Source organism: Coniophora puteana (genome assembly GCF_000271625.1).
Source record: "Coniophora puteana RWD-64-598 SS2 unplaced genomic scaffold CONPUscaffold_4, whole genome shotgun sequence".
In the NCBI taxonomy this organism is placed as follows: domain Eukaryota; kingdom Fungi; phylum Basidiomycota; class Agaricomycetes; order Boletales; family Coniophoraceae; genus Coniophora; species Coniophora puteana.
Genome location: NW_006913056.1, coordinates 877363 through 893957, shown reverse-complemented (window position 1 = coordinate 893957; position 16595 = coordinate 877363). Strand labels below are relative to the sequence as shown.

General features: G+C 49.7%; 5 protein-coding genes across 5 annotated transcripts; 4 read left to right on the top strand and 1 right to left on the bottom strand.

Moving 5' to 3' along the window:
* Nucleotides 1-24: 24 nt before the first annotated feature.
* Nucleotides 25-2458, bottom strand: CONPUDRAFT_121047 (DUF1253-domain-containing protein; the record flags this gene model as incomplete). The annotated part of the gene is made up of 11 exons (XM_007768610.1): nt 25-226; nt 277-375; nt 436-641; nt 689-839; nt 896-981; nt 1032-1116; nt 1169-1606; nt 1656-1791; nt 1845-1899; nt 1950-2128; nt 2179-2458. 11 exons carry the CDS (start codon nt 2456-2458, stop codon nt 25-27), a joined length of 1917 nt encoding a protein of 638 aa, XP_007766800.1.
* Nucleotides 2459-2713: 255 nt separating this feature from the next.
* CONPUDRAFT_53217 (prokaryotic type I DNA topoisomerase) lies at nt 2714-5433 on the top strand (the record flags this gene model as incomplete). Its single annotated transcript, XM_007768209.1, has 11 exons — nt 2714-2794; nt 2840-3204; nt 3251-3414; nt 3476-3734; nt 3782-3863; nt 3918-4054; nt 4140-4330; nt 4387-4578; nt 4628-4806; nt 4865-4994; nt 5060-5433. The coding sequence occupies 11 exons, from the start codon at nt 2714-2716 to the stop codon at nt 5431-5433; spliced, it is 2154 nt and encodes a 717-aa protein (XP_007766399.1).
* Nucleotides 5434-7848: 2415 nt separating this feature from the next.
* On the top strand, nt 7849-9960 carry CONPUDRAFT_53186 (MFS general substrate transporter; the record flags this gene model as incomplete). Its single annotated transcript, XM_007768205.1, has 14 exons — nt 7849-7991; nt 8045-8061; nt 8121-8200; nt 8263-8291; nt 8351-8388; nt 8441-8516; nt 8569-8721; nt 8772-8795; nt 8843-8873; nt 8922-8984; nt 9039-9199; nt 9251-9634; nt 9689-9769; nt 9819-9960. The coding sequence occupies 14 exons, from the start codon at nt 7849-7851 to the stop codon at nt 9958-9960; spliced, it is 1422 nt and encodes a 473-aa protein (XP_007766395.1).
* A 537-nt stretch (nt 9961-10497) lies between these two features.
* On the top strand, nt 10498-15187 carry CONPUDRAFT_81012 (uncharacterized protein). Its single transcript, XM_007768316.1, has 13 exons — nt 10498-10730; nt 10789-11180; nt 11228-11515; nt 11563-11741; nt 11792-12153; nt 12211-12623; nt 12675-12916; nt 12966-13178; nt 13343-13511; nt 13563-13682; nt 13739-13945; nt 13998-14123; nt 14173-15187. Exons 1-13 carry the CDS (start codon nt 10505-10507, stop codon nt 14875-14877), a joined length of 3642 nt encoding a protein of 1213 aa, XP_007766506.1. The 5' UTR covers nt 10498-10504; the 3' UTR covers nt 14878-15187.
* Nucleotides 15188-15220: 33 nt separating this feature from the next.
* CONPUDRAFT_151902 (OsmC-like protein) lies at nt 15221-15906 on the top strand (the record flags this gene model as incomplete). Its single annotated transcript, XM_007768609.1, has 4 exons — nt 15221-15316; nt 15387-15543; nt 15604-15788; nt 15847-15906. 4 exons carry the CDS (start codon nt 15221-15223, stop codon nt 15904-15906), a joined length of 498 nt encoding a protein of 165 aa, XP_007766799.1.
* Nucleotides 15907-16595: the final 689 nt, after the last annotated feature.

Sequence of the window (16595 nt, the reverse complement as noted above, 5' to 3'; positions counted from 1 at the left end):
TTATAACCGACAAACAACTACGGCTCAAATGAGCGACTTGACTCCCTTGGAGCCTAAGATACGCTCCATGCGGAGCCGGTCGTATTGGCAATACAGCATTCGACAACTTACGTCGGACGCATCCACTCCGTCGTCAAGGAACGGGTATGAGAGGAGCTCAGAGAAGAACTGGGCATTGTCGGGAGGTGCATAAAATATGATGTTGCGGATGCCGCGAATCTTGTACCTGTGCATGTCGTTGAGCCGAGGTAAGTGAATACGCGCACGAGATTTTACCTTCGGTAAAAGTGGAAGCGTTCGCTTATCAGGAGGAAAGACTTCTTGCCGCTGAAGAACCCTTGCCTTGCTCTCGATATGTCCTGATTGCTCGAGTATCTGAATTGTGACAATAAGATAGCCAATACCATAATGTCATGAAGGAACTAAAACACTCACTCGGAGAGTACGGCGAAGGATACAGGAGAGTTCTTTCGGAAATAGTTGTGAACCCGGATGAAGTCAAAAGATGAGGGGATGAACAGCACAGTGTTCGTGCTTTGCACTGCTGATTTCAGGATTTTGGGTAAAAGTTGCGTCGTGAAGTAGTTGAAGCGCTTGTCTGGTTCTTCCCTGGGGCTGGAACAGTCAAACGATACAAACAGCTGTGGTGTCTGAGTACATGTTCCAATAGATAACGGAGGAAACTTACCTTGTCTACTGACGCTGGAACCTGGACAGCGGGCCATGTCTTCTCGACTCTAACCTTGCCAGTCACGTTCTTCAGCGACGTATTAAATAACTGCCGCATCTCAGGTGTCTCAAAGGCTGACAACATCACAGTTTGTCTGAGGTATATAGAGCTGAATGTGGGTTTTAGTGTGCGGCTGTAGGAGTTCCTATGCTATGGCGCACTCACTTTTGGTCAAGATACCATGGCTTGATGCGAGAGAAGTCCGCGTCGTGCGAGTCTTTGGGGAGCTTGTTGATGTTAGACATTACAAACTGCAACAGCTTCAGGCGTTACTCAAGCATACATCGATAACAAAAGGTACCTGGACGTGGTCCCAGTTCTGCATAGCTAACGCATTCATTTGGTCAATGACCAAGACCTCGATAGAAGACAAGAAATCGGCACTCCTTGACAAAGCAATTTGATCATTTTCTTTGTAAGGCGGGAGATTAGACTTACTTCTCCTTCTCAATTGACATACGGAGACCGAGTGGACTGGCAAATATAATATCACATCCGTAAAAGTCCGCAAATAGCTTGACGCTCTTTCGAGTTAGCTTGATGCCTAGTCTGAAGTTGTCATCCACATTGCCTTTGAAGGTTTCGACGTGATCTTCAGGGTAAGCGCCAGGTCCCGCGGACTCCAGCTTGTCAACGGCTCCTGGTGGAAGGCCGTATTCTGACATGAAGCGAGATTGATTTTCAACTTGGAAAGAGGGTGACATCGTGTGGCTTTTGAGGGCGTTGAACCAGTTCATGGCGGATGATCGGAAAGGCAGGAGGACAAGTGCTGAAGGACGAGTGAAGCCTTGGTCCTGGACATCTTCAGGAGGTGAAATTGAAGCTGCTTTGGCGTGTGCAATACGTTCATTGTTACGAATGATACGCCGTCGTTTCCTAATCGCTGACTGAACAGGGATTGACTACGTTTAATCGGAAATTGTACCTCGTGACATGATCCAACGCGTGCAACATGATAGCTTCCCTAGCAATAACATTTTCGCTGATAGGAACGCATGGGTAGTGAAGATCATGGTGTGAAGTCAGAATGCTGAGGAGGTCATTCTGTACTTGGGTTTTAGCTACAGTGATATCAGTCTGTATGAAACCTTCAACGTTATATAGTAAAGCAAACCTGAGGTTTGCCTTTCTTGTCTGGTCTCAAAGGTCTTCATGAGCCTGTCAGAGATCTGAATCAGTGTTAGTGAGAGTCAGCAGCTGACTTCGAAGGAGCCCTTACTGTTCCCTTGTGTTCCCGGGTGATAGGTCCGCCTTCCCTAGGTGAACATACGGAAGCATAAAGTGATCCTATACGTTGCCGTACTGTGTGCCATTCACGTTGATCCGCAGCAAGTTTGGAAGCATCTGTCAAAGCTGCTGGATTGGCACCAAAGTAACGCTCATATGGATTTGATGAATCTACACCAAGTAAGGAGCTAACATGGTTATGATCGGCTCGGGAAACTCACCCTGCTGATCTTCGTCCTCAGGAGCTTCGTCAGGTTCAACGGCCATCACTATATCTTCTACAGCATTTTGGGGGGCGATGGTAGTATCCGCAGTGGCCTCCGGAGACGTATCGGTATTCAAGTCACTCTCCGCGTCAGAGAACTTGATACCCCTGCGCTTCTTTCGTCTTTCAGGCGCATCCTCGGGTTCAACGACTCGCTTCTTGCTTTTAAGGGCGGAAACATTGAGTAGTGTCAAAAGACGGGTGGTCTGAGAGTTGCCGTCAGTGTCTTGTAACATCTTTCCGGATGAGCTGCGAAAGTTCGATCGGACCGGAAGTTTTCCCCTATGATCGGTCTTATTCTCGCGGAGCCTATTGGCGCGTAACGCGTGACAGACGCGTCTTAGATTGACTTCACGCAACCTTCTCACCTCTACGTATCCCTTCGCTCCCCCTTTTACCGTTAGCAGGCAATCTGCTGCAAGCAGACTGCGAGGTGCCACGCGTGTTTTTCTGGAATTCAGGCACACAGGCTCCCGACACGAATAGCTCAGATGGAAGTGCTATGTGTGGCGGAGAAGCCGTCCATTGCAAAATCAGTCGCAAACATACTGTCTGGAGGGAGATATCAAACAGTAGGTTCTGCATATATGCGCTGAAAGAGACTCACCCTTCTTCAGCGTCAAACTGGCGAAAAATACATCAGAAACTACATTTTCGACTACCCACAAACCAACTCTCAATTTACCGTGACTTCTGTCTCCGGTCACATCATGGGCCATGATTTCGACGAGGTTTACAAGTCGTGGCGTTCGGTTGACCCTCTCCAGCTATTCACTCTTCCCGTCCGATGCAATGTAGACAAGGAAAAGGTCAAAATCAAGGAGAATTTGCAACAACTTGCCAGAACCGCAAATACGTTGATGATCTGGACAGACTGTGACCGCGAAGGGGAGAACATTGGATACGAGATAATGCAGGTTTGTCGTGAAGTGAAGGCCAATATCACAGTGAATCGTGCTCGTTTTAGTGCTATCATTCAAAAGTGAGTCCCGTCGCACTGTCAAATAATACAAACCAACGCTTCATAGCCAAATACATCGCGCTGCACAGCGTCCGGTGGAACTTGATATGGCTCAAGCATATGCTGTGGAAGCAAGGTCGATCCTAGATTTGCGAATAGGGGCTGCTTTCACGCGTATGCAATCGTTAACCTTGCAAAGTACCGTGGCTGTCGAGGGAGTGGTATCGTATGGTCTGCATATCAAGTCCCGCCAAATACGCGTTATAGTCGCTAACATGGTCATTATCTATAGGCCCTTGTCAATTTCCTACTCTTGGCTTTGTCGTTGCACGGTATTGCGAGGCGCGAGCGTTCACGGAAGAACCTTTCTGGTATATCACGCTGTTGCTCACACGCCAGGTAGGGGGGCATCCCAAGGAGACAGCCTTCAGTTGGAGAAGAAACCATCTGTTCAACTTCGATGATGTATTTGTGATATACGAGCGTATCATGGCCATCGATAATGCACGCGCACGAATCACGAAGGTCACAAAGAAAACTACGAAGAAATAGTAAAGAATAGCTTTGCTGTGTCGATAGTTCACTGACGCGATACCAGCAAGCCTTTGCCTCTAACCACTGTCGAATTACAAAAAGCGGGATCAAGACTTCTCAAGCTTGCTCCAAAGAAAGTGCTTGACGTGAGCAAAATTCCAATTGACCGCGAAATCTTGTCATCATTTCTACTTTCATAGGTCGCGGAGAAACTGTACCAGGACGGGTTTTTGTCATATCCTCGTACAGAAACAGATCAATACGACCCCCAATTTGACTTCATGGCACTGATCGAGAAGCAGACAGCCGATTCAGCGTGGGGAACCTTTGCGCGAGGGTGAATTCATTGATCCAGCTGGCTGTACATACATTAAGCAAGCTGATGATCGTAGGCTGAAAGATGGTGCATTCTCATCACCGAGGAAAGGCAAACACAATGACAAAGCGCACCCTCCCATTCACCCGACTGCGCATGCAGCCAATCTCACTGGAGATCAGAAGAAAGTGTACGAGTACATCACACGACGCTTTCTTGCCAGCTGCTCGAAGGACGCTGAAGGCTTTGAGACGAAAGCCGAGGTGGACTACGGAGGAGAACTTTTCTCCGCAAGTGGTAAGTATTCCGTTGGCACGACATGTCTTAATGTTCACACCAAGCATAATCACCAGGCCTCAGCGTATTAAGAAGGAATTATCTTGAGGTCTATCCATACGACAAGTGGTCAGACAAGGACATGCCAGACTTTGTTGAAGGCGAAACATTTGAACCCACCTCTTGTGAGGTCAAGGAAGGCAAGACGTCTGCTCCATCGTTACTCACCGAGGCCGACCTTGTGACCCTGATGGACAAGAATGGCATTGGTAAGCTCTGGCCTCTGAGCGTGCGTATACGTGGGTGAATTCTTAACAGGCACGGATGCCACTATTGCACAACACATCGATACCATTGTCACACGCAAATACGTGACGGAGATCAAGGAGGGTTCGACCAAGTACCTTGCTCCTTCGCCTTTAGGCTTAGGGCTCATCGGTGGATACAATCAGATAGGATTGGAGCGGAGTCTGAGTAAACCTCAACTGAGAAGAGAGGTATGTCATTGTTCCTCGGCTTTCGTTTGCTTCAAGTGTATCAACTTTGCTCTCTCAGACGGAGAGGCATCTCGTACAGATCTGCGAAGGAACCAAGACAAAAGAGGAGATGCTAGAACAATCTGTGGCCCTATATCAAGAAATGTTCATTTTAGCGAGGCGCGAGTTTAACAAGGTCATAACGGTTAGTCTATTTTGCGACTCGACGGAAACTTCTCACCGTCACAAAAGTCTGTCAGAACTTCACTCGCAGAAGGCGCTCCTATCCCAAGACGAGGTGCGGGAGGTGGAGGCGACGGAGATGGTGGGGGCGGGGGTGGAGGCGGTGGAGGCTACGACGAAGGCGGAGATGGCGATGGCGGCGGACGCGGCGGCCCAGCCAGGCGAGGCCGTGGTAGCGGTACCGGACGAGCTCGGGGTCGAGGAAGAGGGCGAAATAGCACAGGAAATGACGCTCCTGACGACGGTACGAAAAAGAAACGTGGTCGACCAAGGAAAAACCCTCCACCAGATGCCCCTGCTGCACCCGCTGCACCCGCTACACTCAGTCGTGGACAAGTAGCCCCATCGCATGTTTCATCAGAGGATTATGGTTTTGACGGTGCGTTCCTAAATCGCCGGTTGTAATTTGCTGTTCATTTGATAGGCTTGAAGATATCGGTGATGTCGAATTGTGGAATGATATTCCAGATGTCACAGTGCCGGCCTTGAGTCGAAGACCTGGACCTTCGTCACGACCTGGGGCTTCGTCCGGCACAGTCTTGTCTGCAAGTGCATCTGCTACAACGGGCGGGTCCTCAGGACCCTCAACCGCATCTAAGATATGCAATTGTGGAGTTCCAGCCGTGCAGAAAACTTTTTCTCAAGGTGCTCGTGAAGGTGAAACTTACTGGGCGTGTGCTAGTGGGCAGTGCAATTTCTTCGGGTCTTCGTCGTCAATACCCACCAAGAGGGCTTACTCTGACATGTCTGTGAGTGCATGCTACGAGGGTAGTCCTTTCATTCCAACTGAGATCTACGAACAGCACGATCGTCCCTCCGGTACGAACGGCAATGACGCGCCACGGCGGTGTAGAACATGTCAAGGGGAAGCCCGACAGTTAACTGTGACCAAGGATGGACCGAATAAAGATCGGCGGTTCTGGACATGCAAAAATAGACCCGACGATGAGTGCGGCTTTTTTGAGTGGGATGATGAACCACCACGAACATCCGGCGGAAGCGGCAATAATCCCAATGACAGCTGTCTTCAAGTAAGTCATGTTTCCGATCTCAATCAAGGTCTACAGTTGACTATGCATTCTGCCGATAGTGCGGAAAGTCGGGGCATTGGGCACGAGGTAAGCCCTTCTTGGACCAATCCAGCGCGACAGCACTAACTTCAAAACCAAAAGATTGCCCAGACAAGAATAAACCCGAGCGAAGTAAAAGTTTCGGGTCGAAGGCGTCTGGAAACGGCGTCACTTGCTTCAAGTGCGGCGCCCCAGGCCACACCAGCAATGGTGAGCTGCCGCAGTGGAGGTTTATTCACCTCACATTAACTTTGGAACTCGGCAGCATGTCCACAAACAGGTACATCGGGTAGTACTGGTAGCTCAGAGCCATGCTTCAATTGTGGCAAATTAGGGCATTGGGCGTCTCGTGAGTTGCTGGATGCATCTGAGAGAATAACATCTCACCATTTGGCAGAGTGCCCTGACAATGGCCGAGCGCCTAAACGTGCAAGGTCGGCATCGAGCAAGGGACAGCGAGGGACATCAAGAGGGGCTAAACGTGGTAGAGGCGGTCGAAGCTAGTCCACCAATGGCTCGGCCCTTATGGACAATCGTTTAGGCTTGTCCCTGCGTGGCTGACATGAGATTGACATGATCTGCAAAGGATCGACAAGACCGGGGATATTCCAACGCCAAGTGTTGGGTGATGACATATTGTCGCAAATTCAACATTACCCCAGGTTACCCCTCAGGGGTATGTAGGCCTATGTAGGCGCTTATGTACAGGACAGCTTACTTACTTATAGGTTTTCTTTTCTCGGTGTGTGCTCGGCTTAAAGCGTTCGGAGAAGCCCGCTTTTGTCGCTAGTTCATAGCTGTGTGACTACACGCCGTCTGATGGATGCAACAGGAATATTGAGGTGTACTGAAATTCGAACTTGGGATTCGTAAGTATGGTGATGCAATGGTGATGTGTATCACTGGGGGCAATTGCCCATGTTTTTGTAGAAAACATTCAAAATGTTTTGAAGGCTTTCTTCCTAATTGGGCAGGTCACCTTCCAAATTTGGCATTTTGAGCAAAACATTTAAAATGTTTTTGATATATTTTCCCCAGAAACATCGACTAATGCCCCCAGTGTATGTATAAGAAGACATGACTCATACACAGACTTTACGATCATGGAGGTCTACGCATGACGTGAGCCAAATCAATCCACATACGAGTGCATCCTTTCAACGAGTGGCGTTGGACTCCGAGTAATACTCCCTCGTAAATTCCTTGCAACGGTGCGAACGACAATTGCCCCATTCTGCTCGCAACGCCATGTTTCATGCATGAACATTTATGCCTCCGCACCGAAGTTCAGGCACTCCAGGGGGGCAGGTACCGTTACGTTTCCATGATCGGACCAGATCCAGCCTGACCCCGCTGCAGCATTCAGTATTCAGTACTCAGTACGCAGTCCTGACCTGTCCTGACCCTAATCTCAGGTCGCCGTTTCAGATGAGTGAGGCCTAATAAGCTTAAGGTCCAAGGCCTAGTAATGAATTTGGCTGCCAGTGTGTCCTTGGTGTGTCCCGAACTATTTACCACGGCATCATCAGATATCTGTAAGACATGTCAAGAGCTGTCACAAACGTAACCAAGCCCCAACCAAGCCCCTCCAAAAAGTCCGGTGGCATTGATGTTCACTCGCGATTCGTCCGACAGTTCGGAAATACAGAAAGTCAGAGTGGCGCCGCTGTCAGACCGGCCTTATAACTGCTATGAACCCGTCTCGTTTCAGGTTCGACCACGACAGTCCTCCCCCTCATCTGACGGCATCATGTCCTCCCACTCCAGCTTGGGCGAATCAGGGGAGAAAGAACTCGCGGTGGACGTCAGCCCTACCGAGAGGGCTCGCATTCTCCGGAAGATGGATTGGCATTTGTTACCCTTTGTGTCACTCCTCTATCTGCTCTCGTTCCTGTGAGTCTCTGTTTTGTGTATGTGTGTGGAGAATAAGCTAAATCCTACCTAAGCGATCGGAGTAATGTTGGTCAGCTTCGTCGTACCATGGTTTGGATCGCCATGTGAATGCTGAAACGAGATGTGTAGGCAATGCCAAAGTGGCAGGCATGTCCAAAGATTTAGATTTGGTCGGGTTCCGATACAACATTGCCGCTGCTGTCTTCTTTGTGGGTGCTTCTTATGCTTCTTCCCTGGACGCATTATCTCACCCCGCATTGTCCATTTTTAGTTCCTGTACAGCTTCGCCGAAGTCCCATCGTACGTCTCCATATATTAGGAACGTGGTCGTTATTCTGGTACTCACCGCCGCCAAATAGGAACGTATGCTTGAAGCTCTTTAGGCCGTCCAGATGGAGTACGTCGTGGCTCATGTCGGGGTCGAAAGCCCTCAGCTGACCATTTGACAGTCCCTTCGATAATGTTGGCGTGGGGCATCGTCATGACACTCATGTGTCTAGTCACCTCTTACCAAGGGCTCATCGTGTGCGTAAGTTGATGAATATCACAGCTCTTACTTATGTCTTTTATCATCCAGGGCACGCATCTTTCTTGGCTTGACAGAAGCTGGGTTGTTCCCTGGTGTCACATACTACATTTCACTCTGGTATCCTCGTAAAGACCAGGCAAGGAGGGTGGCTATCTTCTTTTCTGCTGCAACTGTGGCGGGGGCATTTGGTGGCCTTCTTGCGTACGTGTTATACATTTATGATCATAGTCCAGTCCAATAAGGTCTCACAGATACGGTATTGAACGTATGGAGGGGTGAGCTACAAATCCTTCGCGATGATCAAGTCAAATAACGTTTCCAGGATTGGCGGCCTGCACGGGTGGCAGTGGATTGTGAGTCAAACCTTTCTGTTCTAGAATGTAATGCTGAGATGTCTACAGTTCTGCCTCGAAGGTCTGGCTACTGTCCTTATAGCTTCCCTTGCATACTTCTTTATGCACGATGTAAGCCTCTCACTATCAACAGCTTGTTAGTCTTTTCATTGAAGGGACTTCTAGTACCCGGAAACCGCGACGTTTATAACAGACTCAGAACGCAAGATCATCCTTGACATGCTGGAAGCGGACAAGTCGGGACTTGACACCCAGTATCACTTTGATTATGTGTTGCAAGGGTTAAAAGACTACAAGTGCTATGTTCAAGTGATCATTTACATAGGGTAAGTCGAATTTGACACCTGCCAGCTGGCATATACTAAAACAATGGCCAGGCTTCTCATCCCAATCTATGCCATCTCTCTTTTCACACCCACTATCATCAACGAACTCGGATACTCAGCTGCTAACGCGCAGCTGTTATCTGTCCCACCGTTCGTAGCTGGATGCTTCTTCACTATTTGGATCGGTATATTGTCCGACAAGATGGCTATCCGTGGCCCCTTCATCATTGGAGGCGCTATATTTTCTCTTGTTGGCTACATTATCCTTTATACCACGGACAGTGCGGGCCCTTCGTATGCAGGCTCTATTATCGCAGCTGTCGGTGTTTTCCCGACTATTGCTGTCAATCTCGCATGGGCTAGCGCCAACGCTGGTGGTGACATGAAGCGCGGCGTTGCCATTGCCATGGTCATTGGCATCGGGAATCTTGGGGGGTAAGGGCCGCATCATAGATGCAGCCTGATCTATGCTAATTATTCCAATCTCAGGATTTGCTCTTCTTTCATCTACAATGATCCCCCGAGATTCCACATCGGTCATGGAACGATAATGGGATTCCTTTGCCTTTCGTGAGTGTTTTCGCATGCATAATCATTTCTTTAGCTTACAGGCTTCCAGTGCTATCATGAGCGCGTTCGCTATGTGGGACTACAATCGACTCAACAAACAAAAGGAAGCGCTCTGTGCGCGCGAGGGCATCACGGAAGATAGAAAAGATGAATTCAAATACATGGGTGACAAGAGCCCTCTATTCAGGTGAGCCGTGTCCATAGCTTAGCAGTCCAAATCTACTCAATGCAGTTGAATCCAGATACACCATATAGTACCCTCATGCAGATTTTCTGCTGAGATCAGAACTTGGGGGCTTACCTGCATTATATTATCATTTTCTCAATTTACCAAATTCATCGCAATCCATCTATTCCCATTCATATGGTGCACGAGAGAAGATCCCCCCGAGAATCTCAGACGTGTGCTGCGACAAAGTGTACATTTCGTTGCTTTCAAGCTCAAATATACGGCGTATTTAGACTCTAGAGATTCTCTAATATAAGCGCCTGGCTTTGAACGTGCAGGTTTAAGGCAAGCAGGAAGATTATCATCTCCCTTGCCTTCGATGCTACAAGCCAGTGAAGGACACGGTGACACCAGCGGATGTAATCTACCAAAGTCCCTCATTCGACCTAGTTGATGGATAGGGGCAGGTGCACGTGGATTGCGTAACTGATGCAAACAGAAGCAAACAAGGAAACAAGGCTGGGATTTTGCGCTGAGTGCGAGACGCGTCGGCGGTCAAGTCGAGGATGCATCTCTACAACCTCACTCTCCAGCCACCGACGGCGGTCGCTCAGGCCATCGTTGGGAATTTCTCGGGCGCAAGGACACAGGAGATAATTGTCTCTCATGGCACTCGACTTGAGCTCCTCCGACCGGACGTGCAGACTGGCAAGCTCTCTACCGTCATAGCCTCGGACGTGTTTGGGTCCATTCGATCTCTCGCAGCCTTTCGTCTGACTGGCAGCACCAAGGGTGAGCCCTCCGTACGTATCCTTTCTCCCTTCGCTATATTCACCGTCCTTGTCCTCAGACTATGCCATAGTAGGCTCTGATTCGGGTCGCATTGTAATCCTCGATTATGACCCGAAAACTAGCAGCTTCGTCAAGCTCCACCAGGAGACGTTTGGCAAGTCCGGCGCGCGTCGTATCGTTCCTGGCCAGTATCTTGCGACGGATCCCAAAGGGCGTAGTGTTATGATCTCAGCCATGGAAAAAGCCAAGCTTGTGTACATTCTCAACCGGGACGCCGCTGCAAACTTGACGATCTCTTCTCCCCTGGAAGCACACAAAAGTTCTGCTATCATCCACCACATTGTGGGTCTGGATGTTGGCTTTGAGAATCCACTGTTTGCAGCTCTTGAGGTGGACTATGCTGAGGCTGACCAGGATCCCACTGGCGAAGCAGCTCAAAATGCTGAAAAGGCACGTGCTCCCCTTTGTTTGACATTACTTCATCTCATGTACTACAGATGCTCACATACTACGAACTTGACTTGGGTCTGAATCACGTTGTGCGAAAATGGAGCGAGCCCACAGATCCACGGGCAAACTTGTTGGTCCAGGTTCCAGGTGGCCAAGTTGCATCCTCTGAACGTTTCGATGGACCCTCAGGTGTTCTTGTGTGCTGCGAAGACCACATCATCTATAGACATATGGACAAGCCTCAACATCGCGTCCCAATACCTCGGCGCAGTCACCCGCTGGAGGATCCAAAACGCGGTGTGATCATTGTAGCCGCTGTTATGCACAAAATGAAGGTTTGTACTGTGCCATCCCACCATAACCATGTGTTGATGCATTGTAGGGTGCTTTCTTCTTCCTCCTTCAAAGTGAGGATGGTGACCTGTTCAAAGTCACCATTGATCACGATGAAGATGAGGTCAAGTCACTTAAAATCAAGTACTTCGATACAGTTCCTGTGGCATCGAGTCTTTGCATTTTGAAGTCTGGCTTCTTGTTCGTTGCGTCCGAGTTTGGCAACCAGTGAGTCGACACATTCGCCCGTCTGAGTTTCGGTTAACACTTGACCCCAGTTATTTGTATCAATTTCAAAAGTTGGGCGACGACGATGACGAACCAGAATTTAGTTCGACTTCGTTCCCTTCATTCGGCATGGCTGAATCCTTCATACCTCTTCCCCATGCACACTTCCGTCCACGGGGGCTGGACAATCTCGCTCTCGCTGATGAAATCGAGTCTCTAGACCCGATTTTAGATGCCAAAGTCATGAACATTCTTCCGAACTCTGATACCCCACAGATCTTTACGGCTTGTGGTCGCGGTTCGCGGAGTACATTCCGCATGCTGCGGCATGGTCTGGAAGTAGAAGAGTCGGTCAGTTCTGAGCTACCTGGTATTCCCAATGCTGTGTGGACGACAAAACGAACTGAAGACGGTGCGTAAATGTAGCCTCCCACGAGTATGTGTGCCTAACCTTTTTTTTTTTTGGCAGACCCGTACGATTCCTACATCATTCTTTCTTTCGTGAACGGTACTCTTGTGCTTTCAATTGGGGAAACTATTGAGGAAGTGCAAGACACAGGCTTCTTGTCGTCCGCACCAACCCTAGCAGTTCAACAAATAGGCTCAGATGCCTTGCTTCAGGTACACCCACAAGGCATTCGCCACGTCCTTTCAGATAGGCGGGTGAACGAGTGGCGGGTGCCTCAGGGCAAAACCATTGTCTGCGCAACTACCAACAAGCGTCAGGTGGTCGTCGCTCTCAGCTCTGCCGAGCTTGTTTACTTCGAGCTGGATCTGGATGGTCAACTCAACGAGTACCAAGATTGGAAGGCAATGGGCTCCACGGTGCTGGCTCTCAGCGTCGGGGAAGTTCCGGAAGGCCGACAACGTACACCCTACTTGGTATGCTCATACTTGCTTTCTTTTCCGGGTTTCTGTTCATGCATATATCAGGCTGTCGGATGCGAAGACCAAACTGTCCGCATCATCTCGCTGGACCCTGAGAGCACATTGGAGACGATCAGTCTTCAGGCTCTGACTGCCCCTCCATCGGCCATCTGTATCGCTGACATGCTGGATGCTAGTATCAACAAGAGCCAACCGACCATGTTCGTGAACATTGGTTTGCAAAATGGTGTTCTGCTGCGAACAGTTCTCGATCCCATCAATGGTCAGCTTACTGACACTCGCACTCGGTAAGTTGCCCTTGGTGTTATGCTTGTAAGCATTACTCATGTCTTTCAGTTTCCTAGGCACGCGACCTATCCGATTGGTTCGTGTCACCGTGCAGAAAAACCCTGGCATTCTCGCTCTGTCGTCACGGTCATGGCTCAACTACACGCACCAAAGTCTCATGCACTTCACTCCTCTCATCTTTGAGAACCTCGATTATGCATGGAGCTTCTCGGCGGAGTTGAGCCCCGAGGGTCTCATTGGCATTACGGGCAGCGTTCTTCGGTGAGTGGTTTGTGTTCTTCAGTTGCGTCGTTGGCAAAGATGAGATCGAGAGACCGTAAAATCCACGAATGGATATGCCGAGTTTTTATTTTCAATTGTTCCTACTGAGCCACTTGGTTTTCGCTTCTGGTTTTATTTCCTAAGACTAACTGAAAGAAATCTAGGATTTTCCAGATTCCGAAGCTCGGTATGAAACTGAAGCAAGACGCTGTCCCACTGTCGTACACGCCTCGCAAGTTCGTCTCCCACCCTGCAAACCAGTATCTCTACCTCATTCAAGGAGACCATCGGGTGATGAGCGAATCTGCGGCCGAGAAAAAGCTCCAGGAGATGGTGCGTCGCCCGGTCATACACATCAGATTCCTCGCTTCATTGATCTTTTAGCGTACGAAAGGCCAGAAAGTTGATGAGGAGATACTCCAACTTCCTGTGGAGGTATTCGGTCGCCCAAAGGCACCCGCTGGAACTTGGGCATCGGCTATTTGTATCATTGATCCTATCGAGGTAGCGCATCCTTCGCTCCGAGACTTTAATGGTGCTAATGGCTACCTGGTTCCCAGGCTAGGACGATCCACACCGTTGAACTCGACAACAATGAGTCTGCCTTCTCAGTCGCTGTAGTACCGTTTGCTGCCCGTGACAATGAGCTCCATCTTGTCGTTGGGACCGCAGCAGATACTCTCCTGACACCGCGGTCGTGTCGAAGTGGTTACCTGCGAACATACCGGTTTACCGACGAGGGCCGAAGTTTAGAGCTTTTACACAAGGTATGGTTGTTAACCATACATTCACTACATGGTGCTAAATTTGTCTTCTCAGACTGAGACTGATGATGTTCCCCTTGCTGTAATGGCGTTTCAAGGACGACTCATCGCAGGAGTAGGCAAGTCGCTTAGGTTGTACGAGATAGGCAAGAAAAAGCTGCTGAGGAAGGCCGAGAACAAGGTGGGTTTTCTTGGCTGTCATTTGGGTTTGCTACTCAAGGTTGTTCTAGTCTTTCGCAAGCGCCATTGTCACACTCAATACCCAGGGCTCTCGCATTATTGTTGGTGATATGCAGGAATCCGTTCACTTTGCTGCCTACAAAGCACCAGAGAACCGGCTGCTAATCTTCGCAGACGACATGCAGCCTCGCTGGGTCACAGCTTTGACTATGGTGGATTACACCACTATCGCTGTTGGCGACCGCTTCGGAAACGTGTTCATAAATCGCCTCGACATGAGAGTCTCCGATCAAGTCGACGATGACCCCACTGGCGCAGGCATTCTTCATGAGAAGGGTCAGCTGTCGGGTGCACCCCACAAGACCAAGCTACTCTGCCATTTCCACGTTGGCGACCTGATCACGTCGATCCACAAGGTGTCTTTGGTCGCCGGGGGTCGTGAAGTACTCCTTTACACAGGAATCCACGGAACCATCGGTATTCTGGTTCCATTTGTGTCGAAGGAAGACGTGGACTTCATCTCAACGCTCGAGCAACACATGCGGAGCGAGCAGAGTAGTCTTGTCGGCCGGGACCAGCTGAGCTGGCGTGGATACTACACGCCTGTCAAAGCAGTAGTGGACGGAGACCTGTGCGAGGCGTTCGCACGGCTGACGGGCTCGAAGCAGAGCGCGATCGCCGGCGAGCTGGATCGGACGGTCGGGGAGGTACTCAAGAAGCTGGAACAGCTCCGGGTGACGAGCAGTGGATTCTAAATAGACTAGTTGATCAACCTACGATGCGTATCTGTTATTGCAAGAGCTTATATATAATGACTGTATTTCTATTCCCCCCAGAACGATATGCAAACTTGGACAAAATTTGAACGTTCACTATTACTTAAGGGTTCAAACGCTCGAACGTCCTGGCCATGGCCATGCTAGTTCGGGGGCGATTCATCGATCATCGAGCATACCAAGTAATTATGATGTTCGGGCCAGGAATCGCCTCGTGATGTCATGCCGACTTCCGAATCGCGTCCCGCTGTTCGTATAACCACAAACAGCTGAAGGATTTTGTTCACATACCGCTTAACGACTCTTTCTCACTGTTCACAAGATGCTCTCCGCTGCCCGAACCACGTTTGCCGCCTCTCGCATTCGCGTTGGCCCAACTATAGCCAGGCGCACCGTTGTCACCCTCAAGGACATCAAGGTAGAATATTTTCACCGCCGCCCGCCATCCCAAATATTCTTCCGACTACTAATGTTGACAAACTTTCCAGTATACTACTACCGCTACCGCCACAGGCCAAGGACGCAATGGGGAAGTCAAGAGCAGCGACGAGAAGCCGTTCAGCCTCCGTCTTACTATGCCTAAGGCCATGGGTGGCAACGGCGACGGCCAGAACCCCGAGCAGCTGTTCGCCATGGGCTACGCATGTAAGCTTGTATTCAACGTTTACTGTCACTACAGTCTCTCATACTAGCTTTTTCTTCTAGCATGCTTCTTGGGAGCACTGCAGATGATGGCGAGCAAAACAGGCAAGGTCGATGCTGCCAAGAATGCCATTATTCATACGAGTGTGCATCTCGGCAAGCCCGCAGAGATGGAGGGCTTCGCCCTTGCGGTTGACATCAAGGTTGAGGGTGTAGAGGATGAGGAGCTTATCAAGGCAGGTCATGAGGTATGTATATTTCTGAATTCCACGAAAAGCGAAGGAGCTAATCCGTATTTTCTAATAGGCATGCCCCTACAGCCGCGCTCTGGAACACGGCATTGTTGTGAACGTGTCCAAAGCATAATTTGTACTTTCTCTTGTTGTACCCCAACAACAAACAATGATAATTGTGTTGTATCGTGTCTACGCAAAGTCCACAACAGAAAGCATACGTCGACCTCGGGGGTATGCCCAACTCCGTCCACTGACTAAGTATGTGTAACATACTCTCCCCATATAGTTGTTCGTGCACTCGAGATTACCCTGGCGGCGCACGAAATCATCTTGGCAGGCTGTGAGACTGGCTCCCGTCGTCAACTCAGCGCTTCCCGTCTCTTCATCATACGTGATCGCGACTGCACAAACCTGGGACTCTCTTGATCCTCGTCGAGTCGAGCAGGTCCCCCGCATATAACCATTCAAGGTCGGCTGCAGCATGAAGCACGCGTAGGTGAAGGATGCAAGTTGCTGTACGTGGATGATGATCTCGTTGGAAGCTCTCGTGGCGGGTATTTTCAGCCGGACGGCGAGGATGATGTCGTTGTCCGGATCGTCCAGGTAGATGCCTATCAGAACGATATGCGTGTCTCCGGTCACGAGGTCCACTACGGAATCCTTAAGGAGGCAGGCGTACATTAAAGGATAGTCGATGTAGCCACAAGCAGCGGGGGCGTAGAGGTCGTTGCGGACGGATGTCAGTGGCGTGGCATCTATTCTCGTTCTAAGCATGGGTTCGGTTGTCTGTTTGTATGGTCGGATGACCAGGAGGTGGGT

Bases quoted from the DNA above. Each gene is read 5' to 3' on its own strand.
- CONPUDRAFT_81012 (XM_007768316.1), top strand. From the start codon at position 10,505: ATGCATCTCTACAACCTCACTCTCCAGCCACCGACGGCGGTCGCTCAG. The intron at 11,516-11,562 runs GTTTGTACTGTG...GATGCATTGTAG, and splicing joins CTGTTATGCACAAAATGAAG to GGTGCTTTCTTCTTCCTCCT. The intron at 11,742-11,791 runs GTGAGTCGACAC...ACTTGACCCCAG, and splicing joins GCGTCCGAGTTTGGCAACCA to TTATTTGTATCAATTTCAAA.